The 24883-nt window shown below is 37.3% G+C and overlaps 1 protein-coding gene across 31 annotated transcripts in view; it reads right to left on the reverse strand.

The window, feature by feature from the left end:
- The window catches only part of GRIP1 (glutamate receptor interacting protein 1), a 746896-nt gene that overhangs the window by 242994 nt on the left and 479019 nt on the right, over positions 1–24883 (reverse strand). For 4 of the 31 annotated variants that reach the window (XM_058308381.1, XM_058308380.1, XM_058308375.1 and 1 more), the window contains exon 1: positions 4695–4982. The exons of the other annotated variants lie outside the window; for them this stretch is intronic. In XM_058308381.1, coding sequence (XP_058164364.1) covers positions 4695–4944 — 250 coding nt within the window. In that variant the 5' untranslated portion in view covers positions 4945–4982. Of the gene's footprint in view, positions 1–4694; positions 4983–24883 lie in introns of those variants that run through there. 31 annotated transcript variants of the gene reach the window in all.

The raw sequence follows: 24883 nt of genomic DNA on the forward strand, positions 1-24883 counted from the left end.
GAGTCTTAAAGGATGAGCCTAAGTAAGTCAGGGTGGTGGGAGTATACCTCTGAGAAGCTGATTCAGAGAAATTATCAGTTAAGTATTTTGTGAAGAACTGAAAGGATCCCCAAGGGTGTTTATGTTGTGGGGCATCTCTCTCTCTCACTTTGCACATGCCTCATAAGGTTCTCAGTGGTGTCAACACCTGACACTGCCCAGCCAGACCATGTTTATGCTGATTAGATAGAAAGAGGAAAGTAGTATTAGAACTCACTTTTTTCTGAGTAAGGAAATCATAAATTATATTAACAGTGAAAGAGATGCAGGATCCATCCCAGGGGCCTCAGGATGAAGGAATAAAATATGGATTAGAGTGGACTTACTGTTATTATACTATAGAAGTACTGTGACTCTAGCAATGGAAGAAATTATATCATTGATGTGGAGACAGTGGCCGTGGGAGTTGCTGAAGGCAGGAAGAGGGAAAAAGAGGTGTGAAATGGGGACTCAGAGTTGTCCTGAATGATATTGCAGGGACAGATGCAGGACATTATATATCCTGCCATAACCACTGAATGGACTGGGAGAGAGTGTAAACTACAACATAAACTATAATCCATGCTGTGTGGCAGTGCTCCAAAATGTACTCATCAAATGCAATGAATGTACCACACTAATGAAAGAAGTTGCCGATGTGAGAGGAGTGGGGGGTGTGGGGAGTGGGGTATTGGGAACCTCTTAAATTTTTTAATGTAACATTTTGTGTGATCTATATATCTTTAAAAAATAATAATAAAAAGAGTATAAACTACAATGTAAACTATAATCCATGCTGTGTAGCAGTGCTCCAAAATGTATTCATCAAATGCAATGAATATACCACATTAATGAAAGAAGTTGTTGATGTGGGAAAACTGGGAGGTGGGGGGGGTATATGGGAACGTCCTAAATTTTTTAAGGTAACATTTTGTGTGATATATGTATCTTTTAAAAATAATTAAAAATATTTTAAAAAATATAATATATATCCCTCAAAAAAAAAAAAGAGATGCAGGAGGGAGCAATATACTTGAAAATTAGTTTCTGTAGCAGCCATATTGTCAAGAAAGAATAGCTCAGATTTTGTTTTTCAGTGGATCATGGTATCTTAGATAAACATGATATAGTCATAGCAGCAATTCATCATTCATTGATTCATTCTTCAATGAGACTTGAATGTGCACTCTCAGTGCTGAGTTACAAGGTGAAGTACAGTGGCAAACAAGACATAGAGCTCAGATGACCTTATCATTCTAGTGGAGGAGACAAGCTAGTAAACAGTTTCTTACAATACAGCATTAAACGGCATCCTCGGAGATGTTCCAGGTGCTAAGGGAAGACACAATAGGAACAACTAAACTGTGCTTTGCAGGGAGGAGTGAGGTGGTATCAGGGAAGTTACATCTAAATTGAGGCCAGAAAGAAGAGTTTACCTGCAGAAAGGGGTAGGAGGGTGGGCAGAACTCCAGTTAGAGAAAACAGCAGGTGAAAGGCAGAGAGGCACCACATGCACCTGGCTGGGAGCAGTACAGAACGGTTGCCACAGAGAGCAGTGGTGGGCAGGGTGTGTGTATGTGAGTGGCGGTTGCAGAGAGGACAACTGGAAGCTAGAACGTTAAATCGGGGCTAGATCACCAATGGCTTTGAGACTATATTAAGGAATATGAGCCTTACGTTCAGGATAATGGCTACACATGACAGTACTTTCAGCACACAAAGGACAGCAGCAGATTTATGCTTAAGAAAGACCCCTATGGCCAAAGGATGGAGGACAGGTTGGAGGGGACCTGTGGGCCCAGCTGGAGAGTCGGGAATCTAATCTAAGTAAGCCAAAGAGCAGGATCTGGAAATTGTGAAGAATGATTCTCAAATCCATTTGGAAGCACAAGTGGATGAGTGTGGACATGAATCCCTTCAAACTGCCCACCCTTGTGTCAGCATTAGCCAAATTTATTTTTAAGTCACTGTTGTGAAAACATAGTAATACAGTGAAGAGACAGATCAGTGGACCAGAAAGTCCAGAAAGAAGTCTAAGTATACATGGGACTTTGGGCTATGAAAAGTAGGTGAGTGGAATAATTTTTTAAAAATAATCAGGATTTTACTATAACTAGCTGCAAAACAAATTTTGGATGATATAAAGTTTTAAATGTCTTAAGTGAAAACAGGTGGCGACTATTACTGATCAATTAGCAAAAGAAGAATAAACAAAGACACTGATTTTCACCCAGCAGATTGACAAGGATTAAAAAGGTTCATTATATCCATGGATAGCAAGGTTATGGGGGAATAAGGATCCTTATATTCCTTTGGTGGGAGGGTATAAAATTGAAATGTCCTTTCTGGAAAACCATTTAACAATGTGAATGAAAACCTTTAAAATGTGCATGCTGTTTGACCCAGCAACTCTATTCCTAGAAATTTGTCCTAAGGAAATAACTGTTCAGCTACTCAAACGTGTATAAACAAGGGTTGTAGTTGCACATTTTAAATAGTAAAGATATTAGTGACAATCAAAGTGTCCTGACAGGGACGATGAAATACTATATAGCCATTTAATGCAAAGAAACAACTATTTTGATGGCTTGAAAAGAAATTCACGATATACTGGTAAAGGAACAAACAAGCTTACAAATTAGTATGTATAGCACAATTCTATTATATATATGTATATGTATGCATAGAATCCAGGGATATTCATATAGAATTATCAATAGTAGTTTTCTCTGGTGTGGGATTCTGGTTGGTTTCTGTTTTCTTCTTAGGTATTTTGTGATTTTTTTTTTTGGCCATAAGTACATACTATTTTATAATCAGAAAAAAATTCCATTTTCCTTTTACAAAGAAATGCCCAAAGAGCATAATGAAGGAGATAATACCCAAGAGAACAATGGGGAAAAAGCAACTGCCTAATTCACATTCTAAGTCATTAAAAAGTGCCAGATATACAGCCTCTTTTCTGTGGATTTCGGGAGAAAAATTGACACAGAAAACTCGTACCAACCATCAAATATCAAAAAAAAAGAATGAAAACCCTTGTCAGGAAAACCGGCAGTATTGCTGAATAAATTACAATATATTTTGCACTTCAATTGCATAGATAATATACTTAAGCCACACTTTCATGCTCAATCCCCCATCATGGTTCCCCATTTATTAAACCGTGTCAAGTATTATAACCAGTACAATTTAGCATAATGAAACATGGTTTTCTCCCATGTAGGACTATGTCTTGCCTGCTTAAGTCCTCATTTACTTCTATGTCTTTTCCTTTATGAAACAATAAGAAGCTGTTTCATCTATTCTTACTTTGCAAACCATATGTAGTGTATGATAACATGGTATATATTATTTTAATATAGTCTAAAATCAATAATAAAAGAATGTAAAGTAATGTCTAGTTCTCCAATGTTCCTTTGTGTACATTAACATATAGCCTCAAAAAGACCTTGTTTTACATAAAGAGCAGGTATTATTATTAACCCTATTTTTATAGATGTGAAGTTAATATCAGTTTTATTTCCTCAACAGCATCATAGTCAATTGGCCACAAATTCTGATTCACACTCAGCTTTTCTTTCATTATGGTATTTTTTGAGCTTCTACAACTGACTATTTATTTATTTACCTTCCCTCCATTATTCTGCACCTGCTGTCTGCTCTCTGCGTCCACTGTGTGTTCCTCTGTGCCCACTTGTCCTCTCTCCAGGCAGCACCGGGAACTGACCCTGGGACCCTCCAGAGTGGGAGAGAGGCACTCAATCCCCTGTGCCACCCTAGCTCCCTGGTCTGCTGCATCTCCCATTGTCTCTCCTCTGTGTCGCTTCCTGTTACGTCATCCCGCTGCACCAGCTCTCCACGTGGCCAGCACTCCGCATGAGCCAGCATTCTGTGTGGGCCAGTACTCTGCATGGTCCAGCTCACAGCCCGGGCCAGCATGCTGTGCAGGCCAACTTGCCCTCACCAGGTGGCCCTGAGAATCGAACCCGGGACCCCCCCATGTAGTAGACGGAGCCCGATAGCTTGAGCCACATCTACCTTCCTACAAATGACAATTTTAAATATAAGAAATACTAGTTTCCCATTTTTTTCTTCTATGTGCATATATAGAATTTTAAAATTATGGCACTCATATAGTTCAATCCCCTCATTTTATAGGTGAGGAAACTAAAGCCCAGGAAGAGTAAGTAATTCTAAAATCAGACTTGAAGTCACCTGACCCTTGTAATAGTGTTCTTTTCCTTGGGCTACAGAAAGAACTTAAGGACCCTATATTGGTAACAATTTATAGAGTGTTTTCATATACATTTAGTTCTGATAATAAACCCAGGAGGTGGATGTTATTTTAAAAAGGGGTGACTTTGCTTGGAGAATTTAAGTGATTTTGTAACTACTTTGGTTACAAGCCTAAGGCTTTAGACTCCAAGGTCAGAAATTTTCCCTTCTGAGATCAAAACTGGGATCTGCTTTCTATAATTAACTCTCAATTCAAAGGAATCCATCGCTGGAAAAGCTTTAGAACCACAAAATTACACAATGATCTTATGACAGGATTCGAGAATTATAAGACAGTCATTTTTCAAGAAAAGAAAAAAAGTCAGAGTATATCTACTCAATGCATTAGCTTTCTACAGATAATTAAAAACTAAACTCAGAGAAAAATGAAAGCTTACCACTGTTTGGTTTAGCAGGAAGTTCAAGAGGACTCTGATCCAGGTTAACCTTGGAATCATTGTCAGGAGGCTCACATCTTAAATTAAAATCATCAATGTAAGCATCTAGGGCTTCAGAGGCAGAGGAATATGGCTTTTCTTTATATTGAATGGAACCATCAGCATTAAAGGAAATGCTGTTCAGGGTTAAAGTTGCTGGAAGAGAAGATTCAGAAGTGCTAAAATGATGTATCTTAACTGACTTTGCCATGGGCTTTCTCAAAATGGGCTGTAAGGTCCATCTCTCAAAAAACTCTAAATACACACAAAAAAAAGGTATAGAAAATTTCCGTTAAATAGGAATGGACAAAATTCACAGAAACCTTGCTAATCTTTGTACCATAAAAAATTATTCTTTCCAAATGAAATCTTTTATCCCCGTTTATGCCCGTTATGTATATTGAAGGCTCAAGCAAGGTTTGTGGATTCAGAGATGGCTAGTTTCATTGGCTTGGTTATAAGTGGAAACTGTATTTGAGAAATATATTAAAAGGATCTAAGAATGTAGTCTTGCTAGGTGAAGCATAAGAGATATTGCTCTCCTTTATTTTCAGTTTTGATCAAATGAATGAGTAGCTCTGGAATCTTGAGATATTTTTTATTTGCTACATTTAAACAAGGCAAGCCTCTGGAACCATGTCATGACTTTCTTTCCCTACCTCCATTCCTATCCCATTAATGGGAGATGGAAAGCAAGACATGAAGACAAAAAGAGAGCAATGTCCCTGACACAATAGTGATGGTAAATTGAGACTAGGGAGCAAGAAGGGGTGAATGTTGGAAGGAGTCAAATTTAGTGGGGAATATAGTAGGTCTTCCGATCTTCTGCCACACGAGCGTTGGCAACCCCTTCAGTCCCAATTTACCTTAATCATTTACTTTCACAACAACTGTGAAAGAGTGGTACTAATAGTGTCTTCATTTTCCAGGTGAGGAAATGGAGACACACAGAGATTAACTTGTCCAAAGTTACAGAACAGGTAAACAGGAGGCAAGGATGAATTCCAGCAGGCAGATCCTGATCTTGAATGTAACGGTCGCACTGAACCATGACCTCATGTGTGCTGGGACTGCCTGTATGACCAGTGATTGCTAAATGTTGGCCACAGCTAACATTTCAGAAGTGACTGCCACTTCTGAACTCTAAAATGCTTAGAGTATTCATTGGTATGTGCAGCAAAAATGTCATTCATTTGATAATAAATATTTACATAAGTACCAAAGAGAGAGTACTCACTTCTTCAGTTCTTTGAAATTCAAGTGGATGTGTTATGTTTTCAGAATGTTACATTGCATGACATCATAATACCTAAACTTCCCATTTATGGAATCGTTTTCAGTTTCCTCTAATACAATGGCTTTTAATCTTTTAGCATTATACAAAAGTCTTTGAGAATCAGAGGAAAACTATGGAGCATTGTCTTCCCACAAAAATGCACACTGGCAGACAAAACACAATGGATTCTAGGATTCCTTAAACTCATTCATGGCCTTCCTGAATCTTAGTCCTAGATTAAGAACTTCAGCTCTAAGAAGAGTGACAGAAATGGGAAGAAAGGAAAAGAAAGAAGACTAATCAGGAAAAGAACAGTATGAAGCTTTTTATCAGGGATGGAGCAAAGTAATCTGACATTATATATTTCTGGAGATACAATAATAAAATATCTTCCAACTTTAAAGCACCAGTTCAAAAGATACTTCCTTTGTACATTATGATCATAATCCCCCTCCTCCTTCTCTGAATTTTTCAGTATGAATTCATGACTATTACAGATGAAAGATCATGGACTTTTGAATTAGGGAAATCTGAGTTAAACCCAGTGTTGTATTTTACTAACTGTGTGCTTCAATCCCCTCCCTAAAAGGTGATTTTTTTTTTTCATTTTAAATTTTACTTCTTAATATTTAGCACATAGGATAGTTGTGTTGGATATCCTGCTGCTTTGCACCAAAATGGCCAAACAAGTGGTAAAATATTGAAAAGCTTTCAAAATACAATCTGCTACCTTGAGTCCCCTTTGCCCCACCTGTGCCTTCTTGTTACCTTGGCCCTGGTTTGCCTCACTCAGGAGCCATCATACCTTCCCATGATCCAGCAACTTCCAGGGCTCTGCCTGGCTTTGCAGGATGCTGCTCTAAGCTATGGCCATTGTCTTTTCTGTCTGCCAAGGCCAGGCCATACAGGTTATTGAATGTTTTTAATATCACCCCTCAGAGACATGGCACAGCAAGTCTTTCCTTTCCTCATCCTTTATTACATAGGCTCTCCCAATTCTAAATACTCATCATAGGTTGACCTATGTGAGAGTTGGGTAAATATTTTTTCCCTCTCTAAGCTCAGAAAATAAGGGATGTATAGGTTCTCCCAGTTTCCAGCACATGGCCAATTGCTCAAAAAAGGTTGAATTGAATTTCATCCAAAATGCTCCTTCCACTATAAAGCATTCCAATGTGGTTACTATAGTTATGAAAATGGCTTGAATGGTCATGTCCTTTGAGTTTGTTAGTAGCTGCTGAGAAGCAACAAAACAGGCAAATAATGCAATATATTTCAAATCGCAAATAATGCAATGATAATCAAATCAAGGATTTAATCAGAGGAGGGCAGAATACACAGAGTGAGAAGTTGATGAGTCTTTAAGATTAAGATTGGTCATATTTTTAGGCTCACTTATGGCCTTTGGCACCATATTGTCCAGCGTACACCCACCGCTGAAAGCCAGCTTTTAACCGAAGATTTAAAGAGAATTTTCTCAGAAGTGGATGTGGCTCAAGCAGCTGGTGTTCCATGTACCATATAGGAGGGCCAGGGTTTGATGCCCAGGGCCTCCTGATGAAGGCAAGCTGGCCCATGTGCCAAGCTGGCTCATGCAGAGTGCTAACGCAGGAGTGCCATTCCGCGTGGGAGTGCTGGCTGATGCAGAGAGCTGGCACAGCAAGATGATGCAGAGGAGAGACAATAAGAAATACAGCAGAACAGGGAGCTGAGGTGGCACAAGAGAATGATCACCTCTTTCCCACTCTGGAAGGTCCTAGGATTAGTTCCCAGAGCCGCCTAAGGAGAATACAAGCAGACACAGAAGACACACAGTGAATGGCACAGAGAGCAGACAATGGAGGGAGGGAGTAGAAATAAATATATAAATAGATCTTAAAAAAAAAAGATAACTTTCTATATCTACCCATCCTAGTCCTATGAATAACATTGTAAAGGAAGCTCGATAATTATTTTTAAAACAATATAAAGGGAAAAATCAATGTATAAGATAGGACAGTGATCCTGACCACTGAACACTATAAACTTGGGTTTATTTCATGACTTTCATTTTAGCATATATGTAGCAATGTGCAAGTTCATTCTTTTAACTTTTTTGCCATATGGACTCACAGGGGCCTAAGCAAAGAAGAGAACAAACATTCTTGTAGTTTATAAAAGCAAGAAGACCATACGCAATAACTGAGGAAAGATGAAAAAAGATCACTACCTTTTCTAACTGTAAATCAAATAAAATGCAGATTGTTTGGATATTTCCCCTAGCATTTTCATGTTTGAAGGTGGTCTGGCTTGATTCTGTTTGACAGTATTTTTAAAAATGTATTTAATCCATAAAATCCTAAGGGTGCATCCATCTACTAGGAAACAATGTGATTTCTAGAGTATACAGAAGATTACAAACAGAAGGGCCAGGGAAAGCCATTAGCTCTGTATCTCTTATCACCTTAGGCTAAATCATATTCAGTAAAATAAGCTGAGTCCCTCAAGCCTGGGCAGAGAGAAAGGTTCAGAGACTTGCACAAAGTTCAGTTTCCCTCTCTCATTCAATTCAACACATATTCATTGACTACCAATGTGCAAGGAAGCATGTTAAGCACTGTATAGGGATACGGTGATGGACTAGACATGATTTCCCTCACAAGCAGTTTGTAGTCCAATAGGAAAGATAAAAACAGCATATAAGTGAGTGTACCCCAAGGAAGAGCATGATAAATGCCATAGAAAGCCTGCCTGCAAGGGTTATTGGAAGACAGAAAAGAGAAATCATTTCTGTTTGGCAGAATTGAGAAAAGTTTCATTATGGACAGGGTATTTGAACTAAGCCTTGGAAAGAAGTAGGCTTCAGACATATGGAAATGAGGTAAATGGATATGTCAAGAAGAAGGAACAATACAAAGACATTGAAGTAGAAAAACCACATACATACAGATACTTTTATATGAACATATGTATATATATTTGTGTGTATGTGTGTGTGTGTGTATATGGTAGTCCAATAGCGAGAGAAGAACGTGGAAATGTACTATGGCAAAAATGATAAATTTTAGAGTTAGGTGTTATTAGATGCATTTTACAGAAAAGGAAAACTGAGCCTCAGAGCTTTTATGGTGCTCTAAGAAAATACATCTAGTGAGTGATAGAGCTGGAATTTAAAACAACAATGCTGATTCTCTTTATACCATACCACACCACAGTGCCTGTCTTCCTCCAACAACAGCTGAACAAAGCAAATACAGGCTCAGCTGGCCACCACCTTCCCTGTACACCATGGTGGATAGCAACAAATTAAAAAAAAAAAGAAGCCCACCCAACCTGGGCACCTCTTAAACACACGCACCCCCTCAGTTTAAGCCATGGATAGAACTAGAATAATACTTTTTGAAAGTCCACTTGTGTCATCTGGCCAATAAGCTGTCTTACTGGCCAAAGTCCATTGATGCCAGCTGTATCTTAGGATGCTTGAGGGAGAAGTCACTAGAACAGATGCCTTCTTTGGCTTGTGGGCTTTGACTAAAGAAGTTAGCAAGCAAATAAAGGGTATTTCCTTAGAGAGATCCTATCTTATCTGTTCTTAGTCTGATACTGAGGAAAGTCTGAGCCTTCAGAAATCAAGCTTTAAATATGCAATATTGGGAATCTGAATTCTATTCTACAGTTAGTGAGATGCAAGTGAAGTTTACTCAGTAGAAAGGACTGAATGGAAATGCCTCTCGCATTATCTCAATTGTAGAATACTATGAGATAAAAAAGGTCAGTTATACATGTTCATCACTATACTAACTATTCAGAATTTAGACCAAAGGCTGATCTTAATTATCAGGAAAGAATTACAGAAGACCAATACTGGAAACTCACAGGACATTAGCTATGAAAGATACTTGCTTCCCTCCAGAGCTCACACTGTAGAACTTTGCTTCTAGAACAGTGGAATAAAAATTTGTTTCACATCATTTGATTTTTCATTAAGAAGAATCAGTTTCCTTGCAAGTGTTTTTCCCAAAAGATGGAATATTTTTCTCCCATTAAATTTACACATACTACGCAGAACCCCTTTTACTTTCTAGTATTTTAATTATTCTTACACTAATCTCCAGATGACACAATCTGTGCTGAAAAAAATCTTAAAATATGGTGTGCATTTTAGTAGGAAATGGATCTGGGCAACCCCATGATTTCCTTTCCTGATTCGAATCGTTTTTCCTTAGTGAAAAATATATTGAGAAGTGATGAATGATGTTATTTACTAACAGTTTAGAAAGACTACATAAAAAGATCCCCCCCCTCCTTCAAATTATGCACATAGAGATTTCCACCAAGCAAAGAAATTTTTTTTCCTCATTACCCAATATTGTAAAATGCTATTTAACATGTTGCCAGTGTGCCGGTGAATGGTTATGGGCCTACAGACATAATCCTAATGTGCTTGTTTGCTGTTTTCCTCAATTAGTCATGGTGTATTAAAGTGAGCAGAATCTTTTAAAGTCATTTGGCAGCTATTTTTGCTGAAACGCTCACATTCACATTAAAAAGAACAATAATTGTGAGTATTGTGATTTGGAAATACAGAGAAATTGAGAAAGTTGGGGAAAAGCTAAATGACATAGGGAGAAAAGCCAGTCCCTAGAGCAGAACACAATAGCTCTTAAAGCTTAAGTTTTAGGAAATAATTTAAATTTTGCTGATGCCTCTCTTCTAGCCTCAGGCTTTCATGGGCTTTTTACAGAAGATTCTAGGATGTGAAATGAATCAAGTATCGATCCCACTTTAGGATAATCCTTTTGTCTTTGGAATGTGAATTTATTTATTTTATTTTTTTAAAAGATTTATTTATTTATTTATTTCTCTCCCCTTTACCCCCCACCCCGGTTGTCTGTTCTCTGCGTCTATTTGCTGCGTCTTCTTTGTCTGCTTCTGTTGTTGTCAGCGGACGGGAATCTGTGTTTCTTTTTGTTGCGTCATCTTGTTGTGTCAGCTCTCTGTGTGTGCAGCGCCATTCCTGGGCAGGCTGCACTTTCTTTCGTGCTGGGTGACTCTCCTTACGGGGCGCACTCCTTGCGCATGGGGCTCCCCTACGCGGGGGGGGCCCTGTGTGGCAGGGCACTCCTTGCGCGCATCAGCACTGCGCATGGGCCAGCTCCACACGGGTCAAGGAGGCCTGGGGTTTGAACCGCGGACCTCCCATGTGGTAGGCGGACGCCCTAACCACTGGGCCAAGTCCGCTTCCCTGGAATGTGAATTTAAGGAGATTAATGAAACAATGTATAAAATTTTGGGTTTCTTTTTTGGTGATTAATATTCCAGGGTTGCTATACCACTTGTTGACTAGGCAGGGACAAATACCCATTTATGGTATGATAGCCATGATAGCCTATAAATATTTCCTAAAACCCTAAAGTTTAAGCATCCCCATAAGAAAAGAACGTTCCAGAAGGAGCCCCTAACACATCCCCTGCAGTATACATAGTACTACAACTGCCTACGGAGCACTTTCTCTGCATAGCAATACTACTTCAAACACATTAACCCCTTTAATCCTTACAGTGTTCTCTGGGTTGGGAGCCCATTTTAGAGGAGGAAATGTACAATAGAAAAGAAAGCTTCTCATCTCTCCTTTGTTTGATCTGTAAAGTAGGAATGCCAGTTCCTTTAGCTGAAAGAGTCCAGAGGGAGATGAGGTTGTTTAATAAAGTCCAACATTAAAAGAATTTTATTTGGCTGTTCTGGGATAAATTCTATCACAATCGCAACAATTTTGCACTAGAAAATTTGTTGCTAATGTAAAACGGCCTTGTCCCTTTTGCTGCTGTTTTAGTGAATGTAGAGAGCTGAATCCTGGGATTCTTCCATACTCATTTCTAGGTTTCAGACTCTCATTTTCTACATACAATTTTCACTGCGTTTCTACATTTAAAATGGAACAAAAATACAATCTCTTTTCCATAAGTCATGATATGTAATCAATGTCAATTATTAATAATAGTATATTTTAACTGTCCACACATCTGTTTTTGAGGAAAACAACAGGTAGCTAAAACAACATACATTTTATAAACTTTAGGTACCCTGAAAGCCGAATAGCCCATGCTTTCACAGAATACTCAGCAATTTTGTATTAGTCAACCCCCCTGAAAGTATCACCAAGAGTGAGTACTAATTTGGAAAAAAGAATTAGTGAACATCCAACTCCTCTGGATTAGCAATTCTTCCACATATTAACCTGATATAGTGGTATAGAAACTTCATCCCGGTATTGGCTTTTCTTCAGTATTTCACATGCCTCAATTTAGCAAGTCAGCATTTATGTCATTGTGAGTGGACAGCGAACTCAAAAAATTGTTGGTCCACACCAGACCCAAAGAAAAATTATTTGCTACAAGAATCTGGATAGGACAGATAGATCATCTTAAACCTCATCCAAGAGAATCCCCTGACTCAAACAGTGGAAATCAGTAGAGACCCCCAGTAAAGACGGTGACGGAACCTCCTCTGCTCATCCCAAACAAGCAGCAATGACAATTTAAAACAGGGGGATAGAGCTACTCTTAAAAAACAAGAAAAAAAACCCAAAAAACCAAAAAACAAGATAAACATCTTTGAATTGAGATGTATAACACTGGGTAGAGATTAGAACAGAAAACCTGCAAGGTTCAGGACTGGACACAGGCTGTAGTGACCTTTTCTTTACAGCCTCGGAGAGAAAAAGGACTAAAAGTCCTTCGTACACAGAAGTGAATGAAGTAGGATCACTACAGAAAACAGCAGGTGAGGGCAGGGATTTCTTGCCAGAGTGCAGAGGTTTAAAATGTTGTGACCACTGCCCAGGACTGGGGTTAGTAAGAATTGCTTGTCGATGGTAGAGAGAAGGAACAGCGATATCAGGCACCAAGCTTAGGTACTAGATCTAAATGATCTTAGACACATGGGAAAGGAACCTTAGCAGCCATAAGATCTGCTTCACAATTGTTAACTCTAGGAGACCAAAAGGAGACAAACTACACCATTTTGGGCAAGAGGAAATAAGTGTAAGGAAAGGAAAATACTATCAAATGTCAAAACAACTAAAAAGAAAGAAAGAAAAAAAAATTCAACAAACAAAACTTCCACTCAAGATGAACTTTAAAACAAATGATACAATAAAGTACCAAAATGATTATAATCAGTGCCAAAAAATTTAATAGGGACAGCAAATAAAAGTCAAGACCTACAGAAGAGGTGGGACTTAAGTCAGGAGGGAAGGAAGAAATTTTGGAAAGGTAGAAAAGGAAGGGGCATTTTATGGAGGAGAACATCGTATGCAAAACCATGTAATTTGAAATGGGAAAAGGTGCCTGGGTTCAGGGAGGGATTGGAGAATTAAGGAGAAAAGAAGAGTTAGGGATGGTGGGGGAGGGAGTTACACTTTATAAATTGAGATGTGGTTAAACTATGATGCCACTGAAATTCCAGGAAGAGAAACTGAATTTCATTTGTAAACAATGGGTGTAGAACAAAGATGTAATGGACAAGGAATTTAGAAAGATTTTTGTAGCAGCCTTTCACAGGATGGCATGGAGAGGGAATCGGAGGTCATCAGACAATTTGGGAGGTGATAAGAGTGGGTAAGATTTGAGAAGATGATGTCTGCACCACAGTGATACAGTAAAAGTGGAAAAGGTTACTTTGGAGGTAGAATTAATAAATAACAGATTGGGTAAGCCACTGGGGAAAAACAAGAGGGAAAATTTAAATCTTTTAAACTTGGGAGGAGGCTATTGCCATTAAAGAAATGGTGAAAATTTAAAAAAGGCATTCCCTTAGGAAAAAAGAAAAAAAATCTAATTTACTCATGCTGTGTTTTACATTCTTACTTTATTTTTATTTTCTATTTTAAATATTGTAAACAGGAACATAAATAACACATATGATGCCTAAGGACCCAGCATCCAGATTTAACAAATTTTTACATTTTGCCAAAATTGCTTCCGGCATTTTTAAAGAAATAAAATGTTATAGATCCAGCTAAAGCCCAACATCATCTCCATCTCATTCCCCAGAGGCAAGCACTATCCTGAAGTTGGTGTTGTTCATCCTTTAGCTGTGCAGGTTTTTATATTTTTCCTACATATAATACATAGTATTGTTCAGTGTGCTTCAAAAATTTACATACTATAATTTGGCATATCTTTTCTTACAAATTAAAATCTTTTTCTTATGATCTTACTTTGGACATGTATTCAACAAGTTGATACATACAGACCTAGTATATTGATAAATCTTATTTGAAGGAAGTTAGATATACTGGCAGTCAGGTGAGAGAGCAGATCTATAATTGCTGATTGGGAGCCTATGAACATATAGGGAATAACTGTATGATGAATATGGATTTGTTTTCCAGATTAGGGTGAGGAATCCACGAGAATGAGTTCTTTGAGAGCAACATCTCTGTATTATTCATCTTTTCAAAGCACCACTCATGTACGTTACTTGATAAACGTTTATTGAATGAACGTATGAACGGATACCTTTTTCTCTCTGCTGTAGAATATTCAATGAACAGCTTGTAAACCAGTTGCCACATGAAATATAAGTGATTTGTTTTTAGCCAACACTGTATTTTCAAAAATACAAAATAAACGTCAAATTGGGAGATTTCCCATTTGAAAAATCAGATTTTTGGATTTTCTTGCAAAATCTAAATATCTGGCAATAGCTGCCTTATACTTCTGCCCACCAGCAAAGTCAGTAGTTGTCACCTTTACAGAGGCCACGTTTCCAGCTAGACACCACCACCTCCCAATGCCACTATGATGAGGCCAAATGTCAGTTGCCATGTATTATTGCTTGCACTGTTGTTTTTGTCACGGTAGAAAATATTTCTATGCATCCAGACCTTTAAGAAAGAGGAAAAAAATAAAGAGGAACTGAGAGGGCCCAGTGTTTTATGAAAAACTGGAGAGAATACATACCTTTGTGAAAGTGACGACTGTATCCTCAGATGTTTAATATGCAAGCTCTGGGGAGTGGCATTTATTTATTTATTTATTATTTATATCAAATGCCTGTCTCCTGTAGGCATTTGAGTTCGCGACCTTCATTTCTCAGACACCCTTAGAAACACAATATTTGCACGAACTTTAAGATACTTTCTCTTTAGCGTTTTAGTATTTAGTCTCAGACAAGTCTTCATTCCATTAGAAAATCCTCTCCGATAATCTGGGAACTTTCCTGGTCTCTGTTTTCCTCTACTAGATTGAAACTAATCATAACCCTGGGTAGAATGTATTAGGAGCAAATACGATTTTCCCAAAAGTTGAAATTAGTTTGATTTACATAAAAATATGATAGTGGTACATTTTAACACTAGCTCTAGCATTGCCAGTTACAGGGAATTCGTAAAAAGGTTAGAGTTGCCTCACCAGATGTCACCTTTCAAAGATTCAAGCTAGCTCTCCACACAACAGTCCCTCGATCCAGGGTCCTTAAAGGAGAAGGATGAGAAGAAGGAGCTGTCAGCATACTGTGTCGTCTCCAGCTAAAGTTGCTACCCAGACTTGAGGAGCATGTCCAAGGGGAAGCTGAACTGCTTCCCGCTTCTGTCTTTGGGTGGAGGCAGCTGCTCTGCTGCCCAGTCCTCGTGGCTGGGCAGAATGTAGCATCAGAGAAGGTGGCACGAAAGGCAAAGTTAGGGTCTGTCAGTGGAGTGTCGTGGGGCTGAAAGTGATTCTCTACTCACACAGCACTCCAATCTTCTGCTCAAATGCAATAGGTCCTTTCAGGCTTTTTATACCAATGGAAGATATTTTTATTGAGGAAAAAAAAAAGGTCTTTGATTAAAAAGTAATTCCCCACAGGCCTAAAAGTGGGGGACACCTGTCCCTGGTTGGAGAAGCAGATTCTAAACACTGCGCCATCTCCCACCCCATGTTTATATGGGTTCAATCTGGCTTATTTCCAGCTATAATGGATTTCACTTTCACTGCATTTTAAAGTTTTCCCCACTTAGCATAGCCAAATTGCCATGAATATTAATAAAACCTTCATAGATGGATCAGAGGAAGACAAAACACAAAGCACTATAGCCAAAATGTCTTCCACACAACAGGAGGAACGCTATTATACATTAAATTTATTAGAAAGTCATTTATTTTTGGGAATTACTTAAATTTTGGTTCTTACAGAAACATAAATGTATTTTAAATTTTATTAGCAAGTAGTACAATCCTCCTTCACTCTAAGGAGGTAATTCCTTCCTGATAAACCCCCAGGAGGGCAAATTCCCTTAAATATACTTATTAGTGAAACTAATTGTACAGAATTTTTTCAACAGTTAATAAACAATACATATGATAAAGAACATTTATATAATTGACAAGTTAATACCAAAAAAGAAAGAAATAGAGGAGTAAAAACAAAAGAAATCAGTGAGCACAAAGCAAACAATGCACAAATGATCACTACTATTAATTAGCAAACAGCATTGTTAACTTAATGCATCCTGTAAACTGGGAAAGATCCTTGTAAACATGAAGAAATGCCTAGTAAGTCAGAGCAGAGGTACTAAATGAACTCCTTGTAAAATCTCGTATACCTGTAATTTGTACTTTTAGGGAGCACTGCAGGGATGTGTCTGGATATAGATGTGATTGATAAGCACTAAACTTCAAAATTCCTCATTTAAAAAGAAGCTCCTGAACTCTTTCCCCTGCTTACTCTAAGCAATTTTATCTCCTTTACTGATATTTACCTGCCAAGTTAATTCCTGCCTCAGGGCCTTTGCCCTTGCTGTTTTTGCTGTGTAGAACACTCTTCCCCCAGATATTCACATGGCTTTCCTGCCTCAGTTCAAATGTCATCTCATCACAGAGGCCGTTCCTGACTACCCCATCTCCAATAGTGCCTTCCCCCTCTCTCTCTAACCTCAGAGCTTCCTTTAACTTTCTATGTCACACTGAGAATGTGCACTTATGTGTGCTGTTTATTGTTTGACTCTACCATTAAGAGTGAAGTTCCATGGATACAGAGACAATGCCTATTTTGTTCACTGCTGTGTAAACCCTCAACACAGAGTTGTACTTACTTAGTACATACTTAGTAGGTGCTCAGTAAATACTTGTGAATGAATAAATGAATGAAGCTGCCATTATATTCTTTTTAAAAAACAGCCTTGCTCCATTTTCTATTAGAACTTCAAACAGAACATCTAAAAGCTACTCTTTCACATATATTAATACAATCCTTGAAGATGTGAAAATTAATGTACTATTTCCATTTTATAGGCTCCTAATAAGGAATATACACACCAGTCCCTCTTATAAATTCTAATTCACATAAACTGTATATGTACACTGAACTCCATCTAATAGCACACCCTCTGTCATTTCAAATGGATGTTCATTCTGACAGTGTATCTAGTATGTCCTCTAAAGATGGACATTTAAAAGATACATTTCAAGAAGGACCCCGTTTTGTACCACATACTTAGTAGAGGCTCAATAAATGTTAACTGGTGGTGAATTGTTGTCATGCAGTTCTCCTGTAAACTCTCTCTAGTGGAAAAGAAAAGGAAGTTCTATCTTGCTTTTAGACTAGAAAAATGGTCTTCTGTACTACAAACGACCCAAACATATCTCAAGTTAACACACAGGTTCTACACACAAAACAAAGGATTGTTTTTCTATTAAAATGATTTTGCTTGCTGTACAAAGATAGCCACCAAAATAAATCAATTGTTCACAGTTCTCTAGAGAAAAAAGCAAAGCTGTCTATTGTTTTCAATGGTTCTCATGTTAGTGCCTAAATTATATAAAATGCAACAGCCCTAGCCCAATTGTCCCTTGCTGCACTGTTAGCTATCTTTGAAGTTAAAGAATCAATATTACGTCATTAGAATTTTCTTCATATTATCTTCAAAGCATAATTTTGCTACAAAAATGATCTCTAACATTCATACCCTAAAATAATAGGTATATATTAAATATTAAAATCAGTATCATAGTAGACCATGTCTCCTGTTATAATGATGTGTCTCCATATTAAAATCAAGGTCACCATCCCAGCATTAGAGTATTTATCAAGTTGTTCAAATGTCACAGCCAAAAACTTTAGTGCTGTGTGAGGCAAAGAAGAAAAATGATTAAATTCATGAATTACCCTTTTATTGAAGTTTCCAAATCAAGAACTTATTCCTTAGCTAATGACTTAGTATAAATTGGTTATTAGTAGTAATCCAGGGTCCATTACTTAAAACTATACTTGTACAATTATATTATGGAATTTCAAAAATTTTTATTTCACAGAACATAACATTACCATATATATGTATACACACATATATAACTTTACAAAGTACTTTCACATGCATGTCTCAAACTATTTTCAGTTTACTGTTTAATATGGTAACACATACAAACACATTTCTGGTTTGTAGACTGAAGTGTCAAAAGAAGGCTAAGCTATTAATTTGATTATCAATTCAATTCAGGAAATACTGATTGCTGGATATGTCCCAGGCATTGTACTGTGTGTTGGTAATTCTAAGAAGATTAAGATATGGCCTCTGTCCATTGGAATAGTGGTTGTTTACATAGCGAGAAAAAGTAAACACGTATTGCAGAGCATCCAGTAAATTTGTGTGTACATACAGTCATATACATACCCACAGAAGTATATATACACACATACTGTATATATACAAATATATATTAAATATACATTATATGTATTACATGTGCACATCTCATCTGAGCTCTCTAGAATGAAGTCACTGGTTATACTCTGAACAATATAAATAATCAAGTTAGAATGGATGTTATAATTTTCAGGAAAATAAATGTTTAATATACAGGTATATAATGGCTCTCCTGAAACATCAGAAATATGCCCAAGTCTCCAGCTGTGATGCAGGATCCATGATCTTCAGAAACTGAGTGCCATTTGAAAAAGGATCTTCCATATGGTAATTGTCCTTAGTAGGAAACAACCTACCTTGACTTAAGTAATCCAGGAAGAACTTCCTGTGCTTAATATCAGCCAGCCAGAGAGTTGAAAGTTCTGCTCTGCATAGCTAAGTTTGGAAGGATTTTTGGTTATCTAGAATTACCGATGAAAAAAGCCAAGTCCTAAAGTGGTGAAACAACCAAAATTCCTAGGAGTTAATTTTTCAAAGAGGAGACAACTTTCCTCCAAGATAAAAGCTCCAAAAGCAAAGTCCTGTGGAAATGAAACCCTGGTTAGATTCTAGCAAAATAGGGGAGGTAACAAAGAGTCTAAAACAATCTATACTCACTACTGTTTGACTTGAGACAGCCTTGTCTAGAAAGTTCAACATAATATTTATTAAAATCTCAGAGGACCATCATTTGAATATTATGTTCTATATAAGACATCATTTACAAAGCAATATTGTCTTAATGTTTGCTGAAGTTGTGCAAAAGATGAGATAATTTATACATTTCCTTTTACCAAACTAATATTTTTCTGAGTCTTCATTTAGTTGTACTTTAAGCATTACTGAAGCATCATCATAAGCCTTTACAATGGCCAGCATCCTATCAATGTAATTATCAACCCATTTTTTTCTTTCATCTCTCTCTCTGTAAGGTATTTGAAATAAAACGAGTAATTCATCCTAAAAATATTATTTGGAATTTAATATTACCATTCCAAGATTTCACCATGTGTACCAATTGGAATAAAGAAATTTTGGGGGAAACGGACTTTGGCCCAGTGGTTAGGGCGTCCGTCTACCACATGGGAGGCCCGTGGTTCAAGCCCAGGGCCTCCCTGACCCGTGTGGAGCTGGCCCACGTGCAGTGCTGATGCGCGCAAGGAGTGCCGTGCCACACAGGGGTGTCCCCCGCGTAGGGGAGCCCCACGTGCAAGGAGTGCGCCCCTAAGGAGAGCCGCCCAGCGCGAAGGAGGGAGCAGCCTGCCCAGGAATGGCGCCGCCCACACTTCCCGTGCCGCTGACTGACAACAGAAGCGGACAAAGAAACAAGACTCAGCAAAAAGACACAGAAAACAGATAACCGGGGGAGGGGAGGGGAGGGGAGGGGAGGGGAGGGGAGGGGAGGGGAGGGGAATTAAATAAATAAAAATAAATCTTTAAAAAAAAAAAGAAAGAAAGAAATTTTGGGTGGGTAAAATTCAGATGGAACAAGATGCTTTCCTTTCTTTCCTCAAGTTACACAGCAGTCTTGTCACCCTGGGTTTGGTGTGATAATTAAGCCCCGATGCTTAAAGGCATCTAGATTTGATCCAAGGCATCAAAATAACATATTCCTTTGAGGGGGAAAGGGGGATTCTAGTAAATCTGGGGGAACAACTTTTGGATTCAGCCATTGGGACTAGTAAGAGTTGAGATTTTTGAGCACTGTCACCCAAGATATAGCTTGAGGAGGTAGCGAAGTAACACGTTTCTTTAAATGTCCGAGTAAATTATTGCTAGACATTTCGTCCACATTTAATGGTTGATTGGCCTGCCCCTTCCTAGGATTTGATAAGACATCCTCGTTAAAGACTTTTATTACTTACTTTAATGTTGAAAGAAATCTTGGGAAAATCTCTCTTCCTACCAGAATTATGAAGATTGTGGCGCCTGTGGCTACACACTGGAAATTCTCTTTCAGCTCATTCCCTCGAATAATTTCTTCTGGCTTAATTAATTTATGATGGGCTCCAAGTCAAGGGTCTTCTTTCAAAGCAGGCACCTTATATTTTATTCAAAGTACAAAATTGTGACTTGGGATTTTGTTCTTACAAACACAAAATGGTAAGCCTGGACACTTAGTCCAGCATCTTGTGTTAAGGGGCCAGACTTTCACTGTTGGTTACTGCTCCACCCTTGCTGTATCCCACGGAGATGAGGTATAGCTTTTTGTCATGTTCATTGATCTTTTTTGCCTTTGATTCCATAAACAGGAACTACCCTGGAGTTAAGCTGTATACTCTTGGATTAAAGCCCAGGCTACTGACACTTTTTCAAAGGATGTACCATAATACCACTGTCAGAATCAGTGAGGATAAGAATGCTTGTTTGACAGAGAAAATTCTAATTCTAAATGGTGTAGCATCTCCCTTCTTGCTAGCCTTTATCAAGATAACTTGATATCATTTTGAGATCAATTGGATTTCAGCCCACAGGCCCTAACTAATTGAAAGATGACTATCATCTTCTGTGTTGCTATTATATTGCCAGAATGTATTGATTGATTATTGCCAAAAAGAACAAGTAGCATAAAATATACTAATGATAAAATATTTCTATTTGGCAGACATTCTTTAATACAGGGGTTCTGAACCAGGGGTCCATGGACCCCTTAAGATTTCAGGGGGTCTGTGAGCTTGAATTGAAAAATATTAACTTATTATCTTTGTTTTCTCTACCTCTAACCGAAATCTAGCATTTCCTTCACTTATGAATGCATGCAATAAATAAATTACAGGAGTATTCATTTCACCTGACTGGCAAAGAGGTCCATGGAACAAAAAAGGTTAAGAACCCCTGCTCTAATAAAATGTAAACAAAAACCCAAACCCCTCTGCTAAGAGTTTACTCATTCTGGTATGTGGAGGGAGAGCATTTTTGGTAGGGAATGTAATTTGTCAGGCTCATCAGGAGATAGCTGCATTCAAACATAACATATGAAGGTCATCTGCCTCTTTCATCATTTGGGTGGCCAATCAGTGGTCCTTTAAATGTTATAATTCAAATAATTTCTTTTGTGCTTCATGGCACAGAACTTAGTGGTTTCATAGAAGTAACCTGAAATGATCGGAGGTATTCAAAACCCGGCACTTTGGAGATTTTGTGAGGGGTGGGGGCGAGGGTCTGATCTACCTGAGACGCCCCTGCAGTTCATTTCTGTATGGAAGTGGGAGGACTCTCTGTCTAGGAAAGAATGTGTCAGACTCCTAAATTTTTGTAACAAGGTGATAACTTTGCCTCCTACACATCTGAACTCCTGAGCATATGGTTCTAATTTTATAAACAACACCAGAGAATACTGGCACTTGAGACAATTCTCAGAAAATTCAGCTGTGAATTTTCTCCCTGCTAGCACTTGCCAGGAGTGCATTTGAAACAAGTAGAATTTGAAACCTTAGCAACTGTGTAAGGACTGATTAAGGATTGGTGTTTCTAGGTTCAGTATCCTCCAACCCACATTGAAATAAACCAACGTTTCCAAAGATCTGGGTTTGCAGTGTTTGTTACCTGAAAAAAGGTCACGACATCACATAAATTGGGAAGCGCTGGGTTAAAAAAATTAATTACTTTTCTTTCCAATTGGACTTCTTTGGGTCGTTAATATGCTAATATAGCTCTGAATCTACTAAGGGGAGAAAAATTTTTTTTTAATTTTTCAAAATAATTTACTTTGAACACTGTTTTTGTGGAGTAACTATTAACATCTAGCAAAATTAGTTTTCTGAAGAACAAAGTTGGGAAATGCTGAGCTAGAGTTCCGGAAATCAATATGTCCAGACTCTACTATCTGCATTTCCTGAAGAAATTACTTCCCTGCCTTATGATATAATATTGTGTCTTTGGCTTTTATAGTGAGTCAACAAGAAACAGAGTTTTTAAAATAGCTTCACTTTTTGCAAGACATAATTATAGATATTATAGTATAGTCTCTAACATACAATAGATAAACATTCATAGATTTATTGCCAAGTACTAATTATCGCTCCAGGTGTTTTAATGGACACATGTTCACAAATGAGATTTATGAACACAACAGAAGCCCCCTCCCCACCTCTCCCTAGCTTCCCCCCACCCCATGGAAGGGGGCTCAAACTCCATTGTGCTTTAATATAATAACAAACACATTCTGGGTTGCTGAAAATTTTTCTTTCTAAATAGTGCTTGATGTATTTTATATTATCAGTTGTCTGAGGTTCAGCTTCCTTGTCATTAAAACTGGATTAATAATTTCCATCTTAATAAATATAGTGAAGATTATAAGAAGTGAAGATTTAATTAGATCAGTTATACAAAGTATCTAGTTCAATATTTCAATAATGGTAACCATTAAATAAATGGTAGCTATTGTTATTAATATTTATAATACTATTAATGGTTTTGTCTTTCTCTTTTTAATGTTAATGGTACAAAAGAAGGAAAGATAAAAAGTAAGTTTCCTTCCCTCTTTCTTAGCCTCAGTCCTCTTCCTCAACTGGAAACATGTTTTACTGTTTCTGTATCGAACTTTCTGAAAATCCCTGAGTAAAATTTACCATTTGTTTGCTTATCGATTTTAAGTAGTATTTATCAATGTGTCTGTGAAAATCTTTGTTTCACTTACATTGTCCTCCCTTTAACCCTTCTCCTCTCTATTTCGTTAATTATTAATTCTTCTATTAGCTATGTTTATAAAATGTAAATGTGTTTAAACCTTTCAAAATAAACTTTTATTTGAATATAGCATACAAACAGAAAAGTGCACAGTTAAAAAGGGTACAACTACATGAGTTTTCACAAAGTGAGCACACTCATGTAATCACAGCTTACATTAAGAAAGAAATCAGTACTAGCACCTCATAAACCCTCCTCCAATCTCCATGCAGTTATTGGACCCCTTCCTTCCCAAAGTTAACCACTATCATGACTTTAATCCTCAATAGATTAAACACTATGGAAGGTTTTCATAAATTAATCTTTTTAATAAATGAAATTATGTATTTTTATGTTTAGCTTCTTTTGCAAAATGTTATGTTTATGAAATGTATCCATTTAATTGCATGTAGCAGTAGTTTCTTTTTAATTTCATCTAGTATGCCATTAAATACTATTAAATCCTTTCTACTATTAAAGAATATCTAGGTTGTTTCCAGTTTTGTGCTAACATGAATAGTCTGGCTATGGCTATTCTTATAAAAATTTCTTGAGTCATATTTATACATTTCTTTTGGACATGAAACTAGGACTAGAGTTGCTGGATCAAAAGATATGCACAAGTACTGCTTCAGTTGATACTGCCAAACAATTTTCCAAAGTGGTTGTACCAAATTACACTCTCATGAGAACTGTATGAAAGTTCCAGTTGCTTCATATCCAGGTCAACTTCTATACTTGTCAGTCTTTTTAGTTGTGTTATTTTCTCCTTAGTATGTCAACTTCAGATAAAAGATCCTCTATATAAGATGAGAAAATTGGCAGCCCTGTACTTCCCCCAACATTTCTTTCCTCCAAAAGTCTCCTAGCTGATGAATTATGTAATTATCTTTATATTGCAAGAGTTTACAATATTTATGTTCTCTTCTCTAATCGTAATTGAGTTTTATGCTTTCTCTATATAGACTATTAAAAAACCAATAAATGACCATTAAAGAATTGTGATTATACAAATATTCATTGAAGAATCAAGTAATGTGATTGAATTCCCTAAAGCAGGAGATGCAATTCTGTTACTAAATCTGTGTCACTCAATGGAGAATTTTCCAAGTATAAAGGTCAAGTTGATTCTTCGTCAATTGTTCAAAAACATGACACATTTTACCTTGTTTCATATTTGGATTTTGACTTTCTTGTACAGCTTTTTTTCTCTTCAGGGTTTTGAACTACATTTTTCTCCTTTTTGACAAAATATTGATTTTTCTCTAATTCATAATTAATTTTATCCAATTCATTAATTATAATAAAAATCCACATTCTTTGGAAGATGTTCTTTTTTCAGTCCCTCTGAATCTGATGATCAATTATGATTTGGACTGCTACATAACTCCCCTCCTGGGATATATTTCCACTGTACCCTTTAATTAGATCCACTGCTTCCTGGCTTTTATACTATCCTCTTTCCTGGATTCCTTTTATATTTTTTATTAAATATATCCTCAAGTAGTTTTTTCATAAAATGTGTATTGGAAATAAATTGTCTTACTTCTGTCTAAAAAT

Source organism: Dasypus novemcinctus, chromosome 12 (assembly GCF_030445035.2).
Source record: "Dasypus novemcinctus isolate mDasNov1 chromosome 12, mDasNov1.1.hap2, whole genome shotgun sequence".
Taxonomy (NCBI): Eukaryota; Metazoa; Chordata; class Mammalia; order Cingulata; family Dasypodidae; genus Dasypus; species Dasypus novemcinctus.